At 41.7% G+C, this 17417-nt stretch overlaps 1 protein-coding gene across 1 annotated transcript in view; it reads right to left on the reverse strand.

Moving 5' to 3' along the window:
• Positions 1–9796, reverse strand: part of PAPPA (pappalysin 1) — a 254253-nt gene extending 244457 nt beyond the window's left edge. The window contains exon 1 of the mRNA XM_072883095.1: positions 9748–9796. Coding sequence (XP_072739196.1) covers positions 9748–9781 — 34 coding nt within the window. The 5' untranslated portion in view covers positions 9782–9796. The remainder of the gene's footprint in view (positions 1–9747) is intronic.
• Between the last annotated feature and the right edge of the window lie 7621 nt (positions 9797–17417).

Below are 17417 nucleotides of genomic sequence, written 5' to 3' on the forward strand. Positions count from 1 at the left end.
CTATGTATGTCTTTTATACACTTATTACTGCAAATGGTACCTTAACTGAGCAGTGAGAATCACACCTGCCTATCACAAACAGTTAAGAGCACATCATCTGCTAATGCCATATTGAAATGTAGCAATATGCAGCACTGTCTTAAAAGATCTACCGATTCATTGATGCTTATGCTTTCACTTCAATAGCAAATATCTGGTTTTGTCTCAAATAAACACATGCAAATAGAGCCACCCTTTATGGCAATAAATTATGGTTTGTGTACTTCGTTTTCATGCCAATGGGAACGACGTTGTAAGAAAAGTAGTTTGAGGATGGTCAAAGAGAATTGCAATTAATCTGCCAGAAAGAGTTATGGTAAATATTATTATTATGATTATTAATGATTTGTAAAGCGCTGTAAATCTCCATGACAGTAATTATGATGCTTTGTATATATAAATTTGGCATTCTGCATATACAAGCACTTGGGCTTGAACTCTTCCTAGATCATTAGGAAATTAGAGGTCATATCATCGGTCACTTGAAAAGTAATTTCCTGCAGATTTTCAGGCGATTCTCAGATTTATCCTCACTGTAAAAAGGTACTAATGATTTCTCCCCAGGCAAACAAACTCACAGGGAGGCTGTGATTAACAGCCTTTTAAGTACAGTGACCCAGAGTTGCAGAAGACACAGAGAGTCTGGAACCCTGTTTGTGTCAGCCATAAGAAAAAACAGGGTGGGTACAGCCTGTCAGGGACGAGGAGGTGGCAGGCTGAGGGCCCATGTTCTACATATGTTGGTAGAGTTTCCAAAGATAAACTGAATCTGTGGAAAGCATTAATCTTCAGGGGCCTCCTCTAGGCTATGTGTCACTTAATGTATTGAGAAAGGCAGTGGGATTGAAGTGATCTGTTGTTCTCATGCTAATCCTCCGTGTGGAGGAAATTCTCCAAGAGAGGGGTCTGCTTCTTCCCAACTCCCTCTCTCAAGACTAAGACTCAGATCTTTGGAAATCCATGAGTCCAGGTAGGGGATTCCCACAAAACATGACTTGCTGTTAAAAGAAGAAAGAGGCAGCTTCCCATCTCCTCTTGCAGGGAATCAATAACCTTTCTGCTGGCAGTGGTTCAGCTGCGTTTGGTGCTCTGCCCTCTTTTTCAGTAGATACCTCCTCTGGTGATAAGCAAAAAGGACATTACAAGTCAATTCCATTGAAAATTAAACCCAAGTGTCCTCTGCTCAGCTAAATAAGCAGTTTCTGCAGTCTAAATGCCAGACAGAAATAATTCACCTATTCCATCTCTCCTACTAAAATGCCCTACCTTTCTTCCCAGCTAAGAGCACTGTTCCCCCACACTTGCGGGAGCACCCGCAAGCGTGCTTGGGGGAACAGTGCTCTTGGCTGGGAAGATGTGCAAGATGTGCTTGGGGGAACATGCAGTTTGCAAATGCACATCAGAGTAGAGGTCCTGTAAAGGAATGTATGCTCGCAGGTTCAACTGATGGCAGTGTCTGCGAAATAAAGCAGTAACACTGATGTTAAGTCTCACTACTCAATGCTGGCTAAACAGGGAGTGCCCGAGCAAGCTGGGCTCTGACATGACATTATTTCTCTACCAAAAAATAAAAATAAAATAAAATAAAACCATTGGGAGTACTTCATCCACTCTATTATAACTGAGTTATAAATAGCCTTGCAATTCCAAGCTTTGGAGTGATGGCTTTATGGGAACATCAAAAGCAGTGAGCCTGACCAACCCTCCTGGATACATGCACACTTCTCCTACAAGGAGCCGCAAGCGGCTGCAGGCAGCATCCATTGGGAGCTTCCCAAAAGAGAACCCTTCCTGAATTATGAGCGGGCCCACACACGCACACACTCAACTTCACAGTCCATTGCTTTCCCAGGAGCGGAGTCTGTGCTGTCTGCACCAAGGCAATATATCTCTTTATGGCCTGCCAGTGACTTTACATAGAGATAAACAAAGCTTTTAAATCAAAAGGAGAGGGAGCAGAATAAAAAGTTTGGCACCCCACAACACGCGCCGCTATTTATTTTTTAACCCTTCGTGATAAACAGGAAAGCAAGGAGTTTCTTACACAGGATCTGCAACCAACGACCAAGGGAGAAACAGGAAACCCATGCATGGAAATTTAAAGAATTCTCCTAAGTTTGAAAATTTATGGCAAAACCTCTGTTCAGCAAAGAGAGGGTCCACATTCATTTAAAATAATCTGAGGAATGGATATGACACTGAACCGAGCTATAGGATACGGCACTGAATTGAGCTGTAGGATAAGTGGTGTTAAAGTAGAACAGTCTGAATTTGCTGTTAACCAAGGATGTAACACTCTCTTTGCCTCACCTATATTGACTAAATTTTGAGGAGCAAGAAGGAACATCTACTTCATGTGCATAGCATCAAGAATGAGATCCTCATCAGGGTTGGAGTCTAGGGAGGTTCTGTGATGTAAATAACAGCAGGTCAGGACAGTATGTGATGATTTGGTATTATTTTGGTACTGCCAAATCATCACATATTGATCGGAGCCACTTTCCAACTGTGGAGCCTTTTGGGACAGGCCATAGCAAGTACGACCGTAGCTCCATCAATGACTGGATTTAATCATTTTAGAGTTGAGTGGAAAGTTGAAATGTTCAAAGGAATAAAAATCTAGAGCCACTACGAGTCAGAAAACATCAGGAGGACCCAAAGCATTCTGGTCACTTATTTCTTTAAAAGGTTCATAATTTGCCTGCCCCACAACCTGTTTCATGGATCTTGGACATGGTTTGTATATTTGGTGCTGGGAGAATATCTGAATCCATTAAACAACACCTCTCCCTCTTCATACAGAGACTCTGACAATTCCTTCACCTTTTCACCGAAAGTGAATATGTTGAGGTTTCCCTTCATTCCCTCCTAGAAAACTCCTTCTGTCTGCAAAGACAAAAACTCCACTCGTATTCCAAGAAGAACCAGCCCAAATATTGCTCAGTAGCTACTACTGTACAAAAGTGAAAACAAAGCTTGTGGGGATAGATTTCACAGGACCAGGTCATTCAACTTCAGGCAAAAAAAGAGGGTGAGGGCTTAGGGGTACCCATTAATTCATGTAAGCCAGGATTTGCTCTTTTCATACCCATTAGACCAAGCCAGATGCTTTCAGATGTGTGCACAAGCTCTTTGAAAAGCCACCAACTTGTACATGCAAAAAGGTTATCTGTGTGAACATGTACAGGCCAGTTCTTCATCTTCAGCTCCCTGTTTGCAGCCAAAAAGTCTTCTATTCACAAGCAAGGATATTTTCTAAGAGGCAGGTTCTTTCACTAAAATTCTAGTCCATGCGAACCAATCTTATGTCCACCTTCCCAAATGCTAGTCCAAGCCATGCTGCTATAATAAAAGGCTTGCTTCAGGTCAGGTTCCTGCATAAGATGATTTGCACGATTCAGAACTAGAATGGGGATGAAGCTGCAAATCCTTTCCCACCTGCCTGGATGCTCAGACCTTTCCCTCACTCCAACTGCATAGCAGCTGAACCCCACCACCTTCAGTAGGACTATTCCTGATTATACCTATGTAAAAGTCAGAGGCCAGAAGCCCAAACTCAGTCCAAAGTAAAACAGACTCTCCCTTCTGGCCGTGACCACAAATCTCACCAGAGCAATCCCAGCACCTCAGCACAAAAAGCTGCTTTTCAGTATTTCTAGCTGCTTTCACTGTTCTTTTCCCCCTAAATTTGGAGTGCATAAAAGCAACTCCATATTCTTCTGACATTTTTTTTTTAATTATTATTTCTAGCATTTTGGGGTGGTTTTTTTCTCTATGATCACAGCTGAACTTCCTACTGGCCCAGAGGGAGTAAGAGAGCAGTAACTTTAAATGGCCTCGTAGATGCAGCCATGGCCTCAAGCCAGCACTAATTTCCAATCTTGTTATGCTGAAGAAAGAGGGTGAAGGAAAAAAAAAAGGAAAAAAAGGAAAAGAGGAAGAATAGAAACCAGAAAAACCAGAAATATCCGTTAATGTTAGTGAGAATTGGAAAGTCCTGTTGGTGGTTTCAGTGACAGGTTTAGGTTTCTATTAAAAAAAGAAGAAGAATTTGGAATATCTGTTTAAAATGAGAGTGAATATTTTTTCCTTAGACACAGAACATCCTTGTGACTTTCAGGTCTTTGCGTACTGCAGGCAGGATGGAATTTTACTGACCAAATAAAGCATCGTCACTACTTGAGTACAGCAAACATTTGTAAAAACATATTAAACATGTCATAAATTAACTGAATTTGGGAGCCTGTAAACACTCACTTGAACTTACAGTTCTTTGATTTCACCAGCATATCCAGATATCTGGATACCCAGAGGATCCCGAATTCATCCCTTAACCTGCAAAAGCATTGGCTTTTTAACTCCTTTTGCATTTTCTAAACTCCTTTGGGCCTATTTAGTCTACTCACCATCCCCTTCCCTGACAGTGGATGAAAATTAAGAGCACTGGGGAAAAGGTAACATTCTGCAACACCTCCCAAAAGCTCTCGCTTTCCAAACTCGGACTTTTACCACTATTGGGGAAAAAATGCATTTACAGCAAGTGCTAGTCAAGACAAAGTAAAACTTTATACCGCACAAGGAACAGACGCAAATCAAAATAAAACTCCAAGAGGAATTTAGCAAGGAAGTATGGAGTTACCCACATAGTTATTTGGCCAAGAAAATGGAGATACTGTTGTAGAGAGTGGTGTGACCACAGCCTCCAAGAGTCAAGGCCCCAGGCCGGTAGCAGCGATGTGCTCGGCTTTTATCCCTGCCAAAGCAGACGTGGGACTGGAGCACAAGCTGTGGACTGATGGAGAGGAGAAGCACCATTTCCTTACAGATTGGTCTCTACTACAGTTAGGTCACTCTGAGTTCCTCGGGTGAGGATGGCTGCACTGCACAATAACATCCTTGTCGGCAACAAGGCTTCTAATTTGTTTTTTCCCCACTGTGTTGCCTCCCCTCTACCTGCAATGCACATTCAACCTTTCCATCCAGCAGCGTCACCCAGATGGATTCAGCTTGCAGCCCTGCTCACCTTATGATCAGGACTTCCGTGCATGAGTGGAAGGTAGGGCTGAAGCAAAACAAGAGTTAGAGTTCAGCATAATACTACAAACACAACACAGAGTTAAATCAAAACTAAGGAGGTCTGGTAGGTAATCCAGATTTGGTCCAAAGGGAGTTACACAAAGAAGCGTAATATGCCCAAAGGTGTGAGGAAATGCAGAGAGTATAAAAATTAACAACTCATTCTATAATATCGAGTAAAGGACAAGGAAAAGAGATCCCCTGTCCTTGCACTTTGGTTTCTTTCTGTCCTGCGTTCAGACTTTCCAAATTCACTAGAGAGACTCTGACAATAAATGATGAACCTCTTTTGAGGTTGCATGTCTTGCATCCCCTGGAAAAGGCAGCAAGACACATTGTCTCCTTTTACTCTCAATAATTAGTCTTCAAGGCTGCCAGACGTTTTATTGCCTTAGGTGATGCAAAGCTGGATCTACATTCCTCAATCAGGGCCATCAGATCCAAAGTTTAACTGTAGATGATATGACCAGTGCTAGATTCCCCAAAGGCTGCCAGTAAAGCCAAGGAAACTGCTGCTACTGCTTTTAGTACAAAGTCTTCCTATCTGCCTTGGACAATCCTAGTGAGCACTAGATACAGACCTGGAAGCAGCAAAGCAGTAAAATATGGTCAGAAATAACTACAGCAGGAACTCCTTGGAACAGAGCTGTAGGGCTGATGGGACAATTAAAGTTGGGTGACAAAGTGCTGCTTTGTTGTCAAAGACACACAAGCATTACTCCACCCACCGTTTCAAGTCCTCACTAGGAGAGCAACTTCCAGGCATCTAACTCCTATTGATTTCTCACTGATTTGAATTGGAATTAGTGCCCAGACAGCAGTCAAAGGATCACTTATGCAGTTCCTTAAGCTGTTACGTGCATAAGGGACATTTTAAAACAGGGTGAGAGAAATATCTCAGGTGTCCAGTTCCCTTCCAAAATTGGACTTCATTTGCCTGCTTTCTTTCTTCTTGACTTATTTGGCAGAGAAAAACAACTAAAAAACTAGGCCAGCATGCCTAAACCTGCCACACAGGCACCTCGCTCACCCTGAACCCCTTTGCACACAGAGACCCAATGCCACAGGCAGAATGACAGCACAGAAGCAGCATTTCTCTCTTGTGGCAGCAGAATCAAGGCCAGCATGTGAACATGTGGCCTTAGGACCAGATGTTGCTTCCTAATGTGCACATGCATCTTTTCCCTCCAAATGTCGATTGCTCCTGTTGGTCTGATGCCAAAGATCCCCACATGAGACACACACACCTCCCCTGTTTTTTTCACCTCCCTGCACTGGGCTAAGTTGGGAGTAATTTTTTTAACATCATAATAGCCCAGGTACAATTGTAAGTAAATCCAGCTCAGTATGCCAAAATGAATTGCAGGTTTAAAAAAATAATAATAAAAATATCAAAACACCCAAACAACAAAAATAGTCATAATTTCTCAGCATTTTATATCAGCTGTGGGCCCATGCAGAAACTGAGGCAATTTGGTCAAAAAAACAGATGTTAACTGAGGAGATGCATCCTGCACTGCAGGTCCTTGGCAGTAATGAACAAGCTGTGCTAAGAGTTTTGTGCATTTAAATTGCCTTTAGAGGAAAATTGTCCCTGAGAGTGAAGACGAAGGTATTTGGGCAGGGACCAACTCAGTTGCTCTTTGTATAGGATGCCAATGTCCAGGCATATAATTCCTAATTGCTAACAAAACAAAAAATTTGTTGTCAGGAAAGATCATGCTATAGAGAGATTCTATGCGGGAGGATTGGGGTTATGTAGGTGCCATTCCCAGTCCTGCCAGGCACCCTTTAAAAATCACTTGAACACTTTGAAGAGGCTGTTTCTGCATCTATGGAGGGGAGTCGGATCAGATGGCCTCACATCACCAGAAAGCTTGTGAGCCTCTTGCTTCGAGTGTGCTTTGAGATCCCCAAATGAAGGTGCTTATTAAGAACAAACAAGAAGATAAACTACTGATCACCTGGCTTTAAGCTTCTATTTGAAAAACAACACTGAGAAACACAAGAGATGCTGGCGTGCAAACAAGAGCGAATGAGCAGAGCCGCATCCATCACGAAGCCCAGTTCAACCAGAAGCTCACCTGAGGGCAACAATGTTTCTGGGGGAGACACTTCTCTGGTTTTTTTGGAAAGCGCCTGCACAGGTCTGTATTTTGCCAGGCTGCTCTGAGGCCATTGAGGAAAATGGTAATTGTTTTTTTTATTTTTCATCTCTCCCCTACATCTCCCTAACAACCTCGTCTGCAGCCACATTCTATTTTTTCCCCTTACAATTGTTTCAATAGATTCTTTATGGTTTATGGGTTGGTTTTTGGTGGTTTTTTTTTTTTTTTTCCCCTCAAACTGAAGCCTGAAATATGCTCTGAATTAAGAAAAAGCTCCATGTCACTGGGGATTGGACTGCTGCTGAACTGTTCCTTGTGTGTGTGTGTGTGTGTGCATGTGTGTGTGCACAACCTCCCGGCCAAAAATGCCTCAGGGGCTCTCCCTAACTGTTGGGGTCCTAAAAAGGGTCCGTTTCTCCTGATTGGCCACCCTCCGAAAGGGCTGGGGGGAGAGAGCTTTCTCCACCCCCACCAACACCACGCTCCCTCTATAGCACATCTGTCCAAGCTTGCTCACTGCTGGCCCTTTCCTTCCCCATATGCTACAGGCATTTTTGGCCTGACTGAATCCTTAGTGCATTAAGCAGGAGGCCCCTGGTTCAAGAAATCTCCCCCACTTACAATATGTAGTGCAGAAGAAATGGCGTGTGCAGCGGCAGGGTGAGAAGAAGGGATCAGCAATGCAGGAGGTGTGTGTGGGGAACATCTTGCCTGTTATCTTTATCAGAAAAGAAATACATTCACTGCAGGAAAGTAACACACAGCTTTGGCTTTTAACCTTTTGCGTTCCCCAGGCAAAGCGTGAAGGTGGGATTTTACAGAGGCTTGCTGCTTGTAAGCACCGATCAGAGATACAGAGGTCTCCTTGGTCCGTACAGTCTCTGTCTCTAGTTAGGGTAGTTTATTCTGGGATGATGCAGCTGTGTAGCAAAACAACACACATGAACACACACACCCCCCAAACAAGAAACGTTCTGGATATCACTTTGTTTGGTCCCAAGTTTAAAACTGGAATTTGGGAACTGGTCGGTGCAGCTGGAAATCATCCCGTCTGGATCGTGCTGGTCCAGCCCTAGCGAGGGTCATGTGCTGGGGCAGCCAGCTACACTGCGCAACCTCCCTCAAACCTACCATCAGGCTACCTAATCCTGCATCTCAATTCCCAAGGCATGAAAAACGGCAATCCCAATGCTAAACACACACATCAGCGGCGAGGACTCAGCTCTTGTTACTTGGACAATTGCTTCCTGCTGCTCAGACACACAAAAGCAATGTGTAAGGGAAGACGGGGTGCTGTGAAGGCAGAAAAACTGCCAACCTCTGCTTCTTCTCTCACCTTGTCATTAGGGTAGTCTCTAACAAAATTACTTAACTGCCAACGTACAGGTATGCCGATGTACATCCCTCACGATGCTGTGCCAAAATGGCCATGGGCATTTGGTGGTGTTGGTAGCCTTGTTGTGTCTCAGTTTCCCATAACTGCACGAGCTGGACTTCACAGAGGCCACAAGATCCCTGGGGAAAGGCAGTTCAGAGTGGGGTAACAGGGAGCTGGACTGCCAGCCCCTGCTGGGCTGGACCTCACCTAACAGAGCCTCCCCATGAAGTCAGCACAGACCAGTCCTGAGGAAATGCTACAAAAGCATTTCAGGTTGAAAGGGCAGGAGTGTGTTTTGTTGGGGGGGTTGGGGGTTTTTTTCTTTTTTTTTCCCCTAAATAGTGTAATGAAATTTAAAATGCTGCCATTTTTAGGTATTTGGCCTTTCCAGAGGCCATTTCCATTTACTCAAAACCTGTATGCAACAACTGTGCTTACTCTACATTTATATCCCTTTTACACTTCTATGTTCACGCATGAAGAACAAATAGCATACAATAACATATATGTCCTTCTAGTCACAACTCTAGAAAGAAAGAGGGAAGACGGGATTACATTCTAAATTATCTTTGTTGCAGCAATGAGGTGTTCATCAGTCTTGGGAAGCTGTAGGTGTCTGGACCTCTTAGGCACTTTGAAAACCCCAGCGTCCCTTGACCTTTGTATCAAAAAGTCATCTGTGATTTAAAACGAGAGGACTCAGTTTCCAGGAAGCAGTGTTCACCTGTTAGCAGTGAGCTTGGGAATGGAAAGTTGTATATGTACCAGTACTGCTTCCACTCGGTCACAGTTATCTCACAATCAACTGTAAATAACAAATTAAGCCATGTAAAAAGCTAAGCACATTAAATACTAACCACAGCACAATGAAGAAGAAAAGTAAAACAAAGGTAGACAAATGTATGAAAACCACAACACAACTGCCGAGGAAAACTACGATCATACAGAACAACTACTCCCAACTGCCTACTGTCCAAATATCCAGAGATGAGACGGGGACAATGCTTCTCAAAACCTGAAGGATAATTTCAGTTGAACGTGCACCTGGCCCAGAGCTCTTAGTTTATATAATATAGAATAGCCTTGATGAAAGTACTTAATCTACCTTGTTCCTCACCTACTGTAAGAAGTGTAAGAGCCACTTACCTCGCACGAGTGTTGGATGAATAAAATCTTTCATGATTATAAGAACTTAGATGCTTCTACAGACTCATCCCTCTGAAAAACAGAGTAGACAAACGATCAACACTCCATCTGCTTGCCACTTCCTAATATTTTATTCAGTCTAATCTTTAAATGCACTTACAGTTACAAACTAAGATATAAGAGCCACAAGACACCCAAAGTCTAGCCTGTTCTCTCATACAGAGGGCAATACAAAATACTCCTAGACCATTCCTGACAGATGACTAACTTGTTTTTAAAGACCTCCAAAGAAGCAGATCCAGTAATCTTCTCACACAGCTTATTTTATTACTGAACTAACCTTGAAGCTAGAAAGCTTTTTCTAGTATCTGAACTAAACCCTTTCTGCTAAAAATTATGCCAATTATTTTTCTCCTACTCATTGCTGCTATGAAGAATAATTCATCACCATTCTCTTTCTAGCAATGTTTTACATATTGGAGGAATGTTATCACGTCCTGTCAGTCTTCCCTTCTCTAGACTAAACAAATCCAATTCTTTCAATCTTTCCTCATAGGTTGCATTTTCCAAACCTCTTATCATTCCTATGGCTCTCCTTTAGTCCCTCTCCAATTTGTCAAGATTTTTCTTGAACTGCACAACCAAAGCGGAACACGGCCAAGGCTGTATGAAGGTTGCCTGAAAAGCAAAATTTACCCCTTGTCTTTTACCCACAAGTCCCATTAAAACTCTCCGTTGCATGAGTTGTCTGTCCTGAAGCAGTTTTATGATGTTATATCGTAGTCAGTTTATGACTTTCCAGCACTCTGCATCCTTAATTGTCTTCTTTTTAAATACTGCTCCTCTTGCTAAGCATTTTCTGTTTTGCATTGTATTCTGTACTTGCAGTTATTTCATTAACTACTATGATTTCTTTTTATCACATTTCAAGTTGCTAATTTCATATAACCAGGTATACAAATCATTCAGAGTTCTGCTTCTCCTTTCCAAAATGCTGCAATCCCACCCAACGGGACCTCAGAAATTTTATTAGTATGCACTTTATAGCATCATGCAAGACAGTCACTAAAGTACTGAGCACTTCCCAACCCAGGGCAGACCCTTGAGGGACCTCATTTGCCATGCCCTCCCACCTTGACAGAAAACTATCCATATCTACTTTTTGAGCCTTAATTTACAACTAGCTGTGCCCCCACCATGTGGCAATTTGAAATAGAGCACATTTCTCTACTTTGACTATGAGGACACCATGAATGACAGCATTTAAAGCTTTACTAAAAATCAACAAACGTCATATCCACTTCTTGGTTTTTATTTACTAGTTCATCTACCCTGCAAAGAAACTGTACTGGTTTGACATGATTTGCTCTTGACAAATCCATATTTGCTGTTTCTTATTAACTTCTTATTCTCTGAGTGCTTGTAACATCTAATTCTAGAAACTTTTTGGGTATTGAAGTTAGTTTTACTGTTCCATAATCCCTCTGGTTCTCATTTTCCGTCTATTTAAAAATAGACCTTATGTTTACCCTTCCCTGGGCCTCTGACTCTACCTTGGTCATCTGTGAACTCTGAAAGATAATCTCTACTCACTCTGGGACTGTTTCAGCTAGATCCCAAAGTACTCCAGGGTAGATTTCATCAGGTCCTGCTGAATTGCAGAACATCTAAATTATCTAAATTTTAGCCAGCATAGTCTTTTGCTATTTTAGATGATCCCCTTGTTAAAACGTACTGCATTAGTATATAACCACAATCAACCATTTTTTGGAGAAGCAACCAAAAAAGGCATTGAATACTTCATGCTCTGTATCATTTGTTATTTCCTCTCCTTCCTTTTTAAGTAATGGACTAACTACCCTAACATTTGTTGGGTTTATGTTTGCATTTATGTTTTTAAGGGGTTTTGACTCAGGGACTGATTTATGGGGGGTAAAGTAATGCACGAGCAGGATCTGTATTATCTAGAAACTCAGATACCATGAGCAGACGATGCGTAATTTTTTTGGAACAAAAAAATTTGTAGCGATGAAACAAAAAAAATCTGTAGCGATGGAACATCTTCTGTCTCCTCTTTATTAACTCATAGACCCCAGATATAGAAACCAAACTGCCAAGCACCTGGAGTCGCTGCAATCCTCTGTGCATTTACAGGAGCTACTGAATATGCTTACAGGGAAAGCATATTCAGAGAAAGTTCCCTTACAGATCTGAGGCTTTTTATCTATTTCCAAGACGTACCTGAAAGCAATACATTTATCTCTTGCGTATACATCTTTACTCTTCTCCTTTTCTTTGAATTTCAGGCTGCATTTGATTAACTCAGAAAAATATTTTGGTATGTAGTCGGTCTGGAACAACATACACAGAATAGATTATGATTATGCAGGGTGAACCAGATCACTGAACATGAGACAGATTAGCAGCTATACTAGACAGCCAATCTATTTAAGTCTTCTGCATTTCATTGTGATTTAATTTAATTAAAGTATTGTGGGTTTTTTTCCAGTGTATTACTTGAAAATAGGATTTCTTTTTTATCTGGGAGATTAGCATTATTACTTAAGGGTGTTCCTGTTCTGGACAAAAGTCCTCAATATTTTTGGTTAAAACTCTACATTTTCAAGAAATTCCAACTTCTAAAAATTATACAACTGATGAGGATGATTCTTGTTCTCCATCCAAAGCAGAAACACAAAAAGACACAGAAATTCAAGGTTAAAGACTCAGTGAAAGTTGGTGAAAGACTTCTTAAAATAAAGTTACAGGCCTAGAACAGAGTTATTGTTGTTTCTACTAGAAATATTAATGAAAAATATTTGCTAATTTCACACTGCCCTTTTATACTAATCACTGAAGAGCTGCAGTTGGTACTGTTCAGGCCCTTCTGCATCCCATGAACTTCATTACTGTTCCTATAAAACATCTGGACATCCATGCTGACTGCAGTATCTTTCTCTCAACAGCAAGTGTGATCCTAAGGAAAAGAACTTCAGACCTGACCCAAATGCTTGGGTGCAAAGATTTTCCAAGGGGAGTGGTGGCCTGCTCACCCATGGATGGCAGCCACACCTTTCTATCTTCAGGATGTTACCCCATGCCAAGCTCCAGGATGCAGTTCTGGGAGACCCCATTTGGCTGCAAACAGGCTAATGTGGAGCAAGCTGGGGGGAAAACATATAAATTGCATGACATTTCAGCCTTTTACTTCAGAAAACTGAAGATAAGTATCAGCAGCTGGACCCTGAGTAAATGGCACTCACAGGGCCTGTGTAAATATGGAGGTTTCAGAAGAATGAACTTATGCCAAACAGCTTTGTGCTGGGGAGGGGGACAGGAACGCTGCATGTTTGCTAGAGAAACTCCCGCTTCTTGAAACGTCTGTGGACATGTCCAAACAGGCCCGAACTTGCCAGAGGTTAAAGCCAAAGAGAAATTTCTGCCTTTTTAGCCTGGCCCCTCTGTTTAAATTGGAGTGATGACATCAGAGGAAATGAAGGATCAGGGACAGAGAGAGGGAGGGAGCCTTCAGAGACTGAGACCTGCTCACTGCAGAGTGCCGCAGCTCAGCCAGCGTTCACAGATCAAGTACCTCGGCTTTAATGTATGCATACGCTGGCCCCTTCTCCAAGGGTGAGCAAGAAATCCAGTCCCCGTGTTCAACTCATGGACAGAACAGAAGAGTGATTTGATTAATGTGTGTAGACATATACGTGAGGGGAGGGATGGGAAGAAAGAAATGACAAAGTGCTCTCTGGAGGCTCTGTATTAATTAAAGACTACTCTCCAATGAAATAACCATCTACAGAACTGTATTCCAATTACAAGGCCTGCCGTAACAATTTTAGCAGCTCCCACCTATGCTCCTGGAGTTTTCTGCATTAAGCTAGCCAAAGCTCCTTGCTCCCTCCCATCACTGCTGTCCCTGGGCTTTGGGCACAGCTCCTCAAAGCCCGCTATGAGGGTTGCATAGCAGGAGAAGAGGACAGCCCACAGGGGAACACAACAGGGTTCAGATGAAAGCAGGGTGGTTATATTCATTGGAAACCAGGGGCCAATAATCAAAGACAAATGGGAGTCGGCCTCCCAGTAAAAATCAATGGGAACTGGGGCATTGGCTTAGCTGTCCTCCTTAAACGTGTCCTCTGCATCAAAGGGTTTTACCTAAGGAAGACCTGTGCACTATATCCAGATTATATAAACTATAGGTTTATTAGCTTTCTGTCTGCTCCGAAAGACCTTTAAGCCTTCTTGTAACTTTATACATGTGGGTACAACCCTACACCTGGCTGGAACCCCTCTCCGAAATCCAGAGGCGTCCATATGAGAGCAGGGTCTCCCAAACGGATCCCATTTCAGGTCTTCCTCAGCCTAATAAAAAAATATTAAAGCTTACTTAATTATTTCGATTTCATAGAATCTCATTTTACTAGAGTTTCCAACATCCCCTGGGATCATCGTAGAATTAAGCTTTACCTCTTTACTTGTCTTGTAACATTTATTCTGGTATCTTGTAACGTGCTGGGTATTACAATGTGAGGGGAACTAAACCAGCTCCTCTTTTCTTTTCTTTTCTTTTTTCTGTTTTCCGAAATGAAAACAACAGATGAAAACTGCTTTGGGGGACTGTGAGACACGTCATACACCTTCATGCAGAATACAGTTCCTGAGAAAGTTGCTCTGGCCCGAAAGGTTGCTTTTTTGCAATGTTACCCTACTCAAGAGTCTTATGCTAATTGTTCTGATCAGCAATAACATCTTCTGTTTTGCCATTTTATGGACATTATGTAAAGTAAAAGGACAATGAAGTAAAATGGATTTTGTCAAAGCCACCAAACCATTACAAAAGAAGATTCATTGCATAACGGATACCCTTTTCCCCATAGGGAAAAAAATACCCTGGCTTCAGCTTAATTTTTTTGTTTTGTCTGTTTGATATCTGATGCCTACCAGAAGGATTTGTAAAGAAACCTAAGGCATTTAGACTCTAATTTAATGGGATTTAAGCATTTACTTTTGTTGGAAATGTTTGAAAACAATATGCTAAAGACCAAGCGAACTACTGAGTTTTAATAACCTCCAAACTTTGATACCTGAAACAATAACACATTGAAGAACAGTAGAAAATTATGGGGCTGGAGGCAGCAGAATGCAAATGAACCCTTCCGTGCCCTGACTTTCCAAAACATTTCAGACTATTAGTTCTCAATAATTTCAACTGAGGCTGTAATTACTAAAGTCTTCTGAAAGTCAGCTGTCAGCTTTTAAAGTGTTATTTTTTTTCCTCTAATAGCAGATGGTTTGGAGATACAGCAGCTCTAAATGCTCACTCGAGGAACCTGAAAATTCCAGAAATAGGAGATTTGAAAACTGACAGTCAATTGATAAGTTTTGAGACTATTCTATGAAGCTGAGAAAAGGCGAAAAAAAAAGATCAGGAGGAGACAGTGAAAGAGAAAATACAAACAGGCTTTCTCAAAATAACCAGAGCTCTGTGGCAGTAACGGGGTAATAACAGAAACTGCTTGGTGCCTGACTCGCTACTTCTGCCTTTACTCTTGTTGAGTAGCAGCATTAGTTTCACTGAAATCAATCAGCCTGCCTCTGGAGTCAGCTGTTATTTAATTTCACTGAAGGGAAAGGGCAGAATCAAGCCAGTAAATACTATCACGTTTATAGATATGTTTTGTTATGTTACATGAGAAATAGTAGCATGGGACTGCTGGGAGTTTTCAGACTGATAAAGCTGTTATCATATTTCTATTTTTCACTGGGGAACTGCAGCACCAAGAGATCAAGGTCATGTTTAGTAGAGAGGGCTTAGGGGATATTTTACATATGAAATAACTTTAAGCATATGTTTAAGTGTTTATCTGAACTAGAGTCTCTACAAATGGCCTAAGACAATACAGATCAAGCAAAGTCCACAGCAGTAAGCATCAATGAGCCCCAAGTAGCTGTTCAGGGCTATAATTGCAAAACCATAAACTCTGCAGTGATAGCTCTATTAATGTCATAATTTTCTTGTCCTTAAAGAATGTTTCTGCCCCTTATAGCCCATCTAGCAAAGGAAAATGAGGAGACACGAGCTCCAAGTTCCTCTCCATTTCTTATCTAAATACAGCCTCTTAGTTCATCAAGAGCGTCACACTGTCCTAAGCCTCTCATTTTAACAAGAGATAAGAGTTTTACCTGAAGTGCTTCAGTGACTCTCTTAGACAAGTCTGAAGCTCTTGAGACTAGTATTAAATGCACTAGGTGTTTCTTCTGCATTACTCAGATCCTTCAAGAAGTCAGAGGGAGAAATGAATATGTATTCTATATGTCAGCTGGTTATATCAAAGCCTATCTGTATCTAATTATGGAAAACAATCTGCCTATGGGAAGTTAACGGGGAAAGCTCTAAACAGATGTTGATTAAAGAGTGCCTCTGTAGAGTACTTTTTGAGAGGTCATTTTGCTGAGTTTAGATTGAGATGGATGAAGGCGAGGTATTTGGCAGTGAATTGCATCTTTGAAGTGAGTGACGAGATCAGGTTTTAGTATGGGAGAACAGAGGTTACGGTGACATTCATCTGCAGGGGAGACAAGTGGAATTAAGAGAACGAACAAACTAATTCGCATGAGTGAGAAACCTTTTTGAAGTGAGTAGTTGCATTTACTTTAAAGGTATGTATGAATGTAAAGGTTAGTCCGAGTCATGCAAGAGAAAATTAGTGAACTTTTTGCTGGAGATAATGGCATAGAGAGGATACTCAGTAATTTCCAATGAAAGTCTCTTAAATGATGAGCCTTTACTTCAGATTAAAATCTTCCTTACCTTGAACAACATTAGGGTGAATATGTTCCATTAAAAACTTCTTCACAGCCCTGAAGGTACTATCAAAGGTCAATCAGCTTAACCGAGAAGAGGGCTGTTTTTTTAGTTCCCCTAAAATACTGGTAGTGAAAATAAAGCATGGTATTACCCTAAACAATTAGCAGAGGATGGGCCCAGCCCTTTGGTGCTGGAAAATGATAGATCTGCTGAGTAGAGACTTTGGCCCATGTATCCAAGCCTTTGTGGAGATTACGCCTGAGATGGAGCAAAGGAAATGCCACAAGTTCCTCCCTGTCAAATGATGTTGGCACTCCTCATGACAACCCCAGCAGATTTATTACCTCTCTGAAAACATCCTACTATGCTTTATACCTCCTTGTGGAATAGCCACAATTTACTGGTAGCCAGAAGCCATTAGGTGGAAATGGTCCTTTCTCCTTCTCTTTGATTTCAACAAACAAAAATCCAATGTACAACAAAGAGCTGCAGATAGGAACTCCACTGAATGTTTGACTGTAAATGAAACCCTCAGTAGCTTACTGCTTGGAAGTGAGAGTAGAAGTTGAAAAGTAAATGCACTTTGTCCAGGGCAGAGCATTGCTAAAATAATTTCTGACAGCCTGTGCCAAAGCACTGAAGTCAACAGACTTGGCTAATCCACCCTGATAAATGCAACAGTTACAAAAATAAGTATCTTCAAAAAGTAGCTGGGAGCTGGCTAACATGAACAATCAGAAGACAGCCACACTCAACACCCCTAAACCCTGAAACAGTCGACAGAAATGCCATGGAAAGGTAATTTTTTCTATCAGGCATGGACAATCCCTGCTTGCTACCAGCCATGGACACC

Source organism: Ciconia boyciana, chromosome 18 (genome assembly GCF_034638445.1).
Source record: "Ciconia boyciana chromosome 18, ASM3463844v1, whole genome shotgun sequence".
Lineage (NCBI taxonomy): Eukaryota > Metazoa > Chordata > Aves > Ciconiiformes > Ciconiidae > Ciconia > Ciconia boyciana.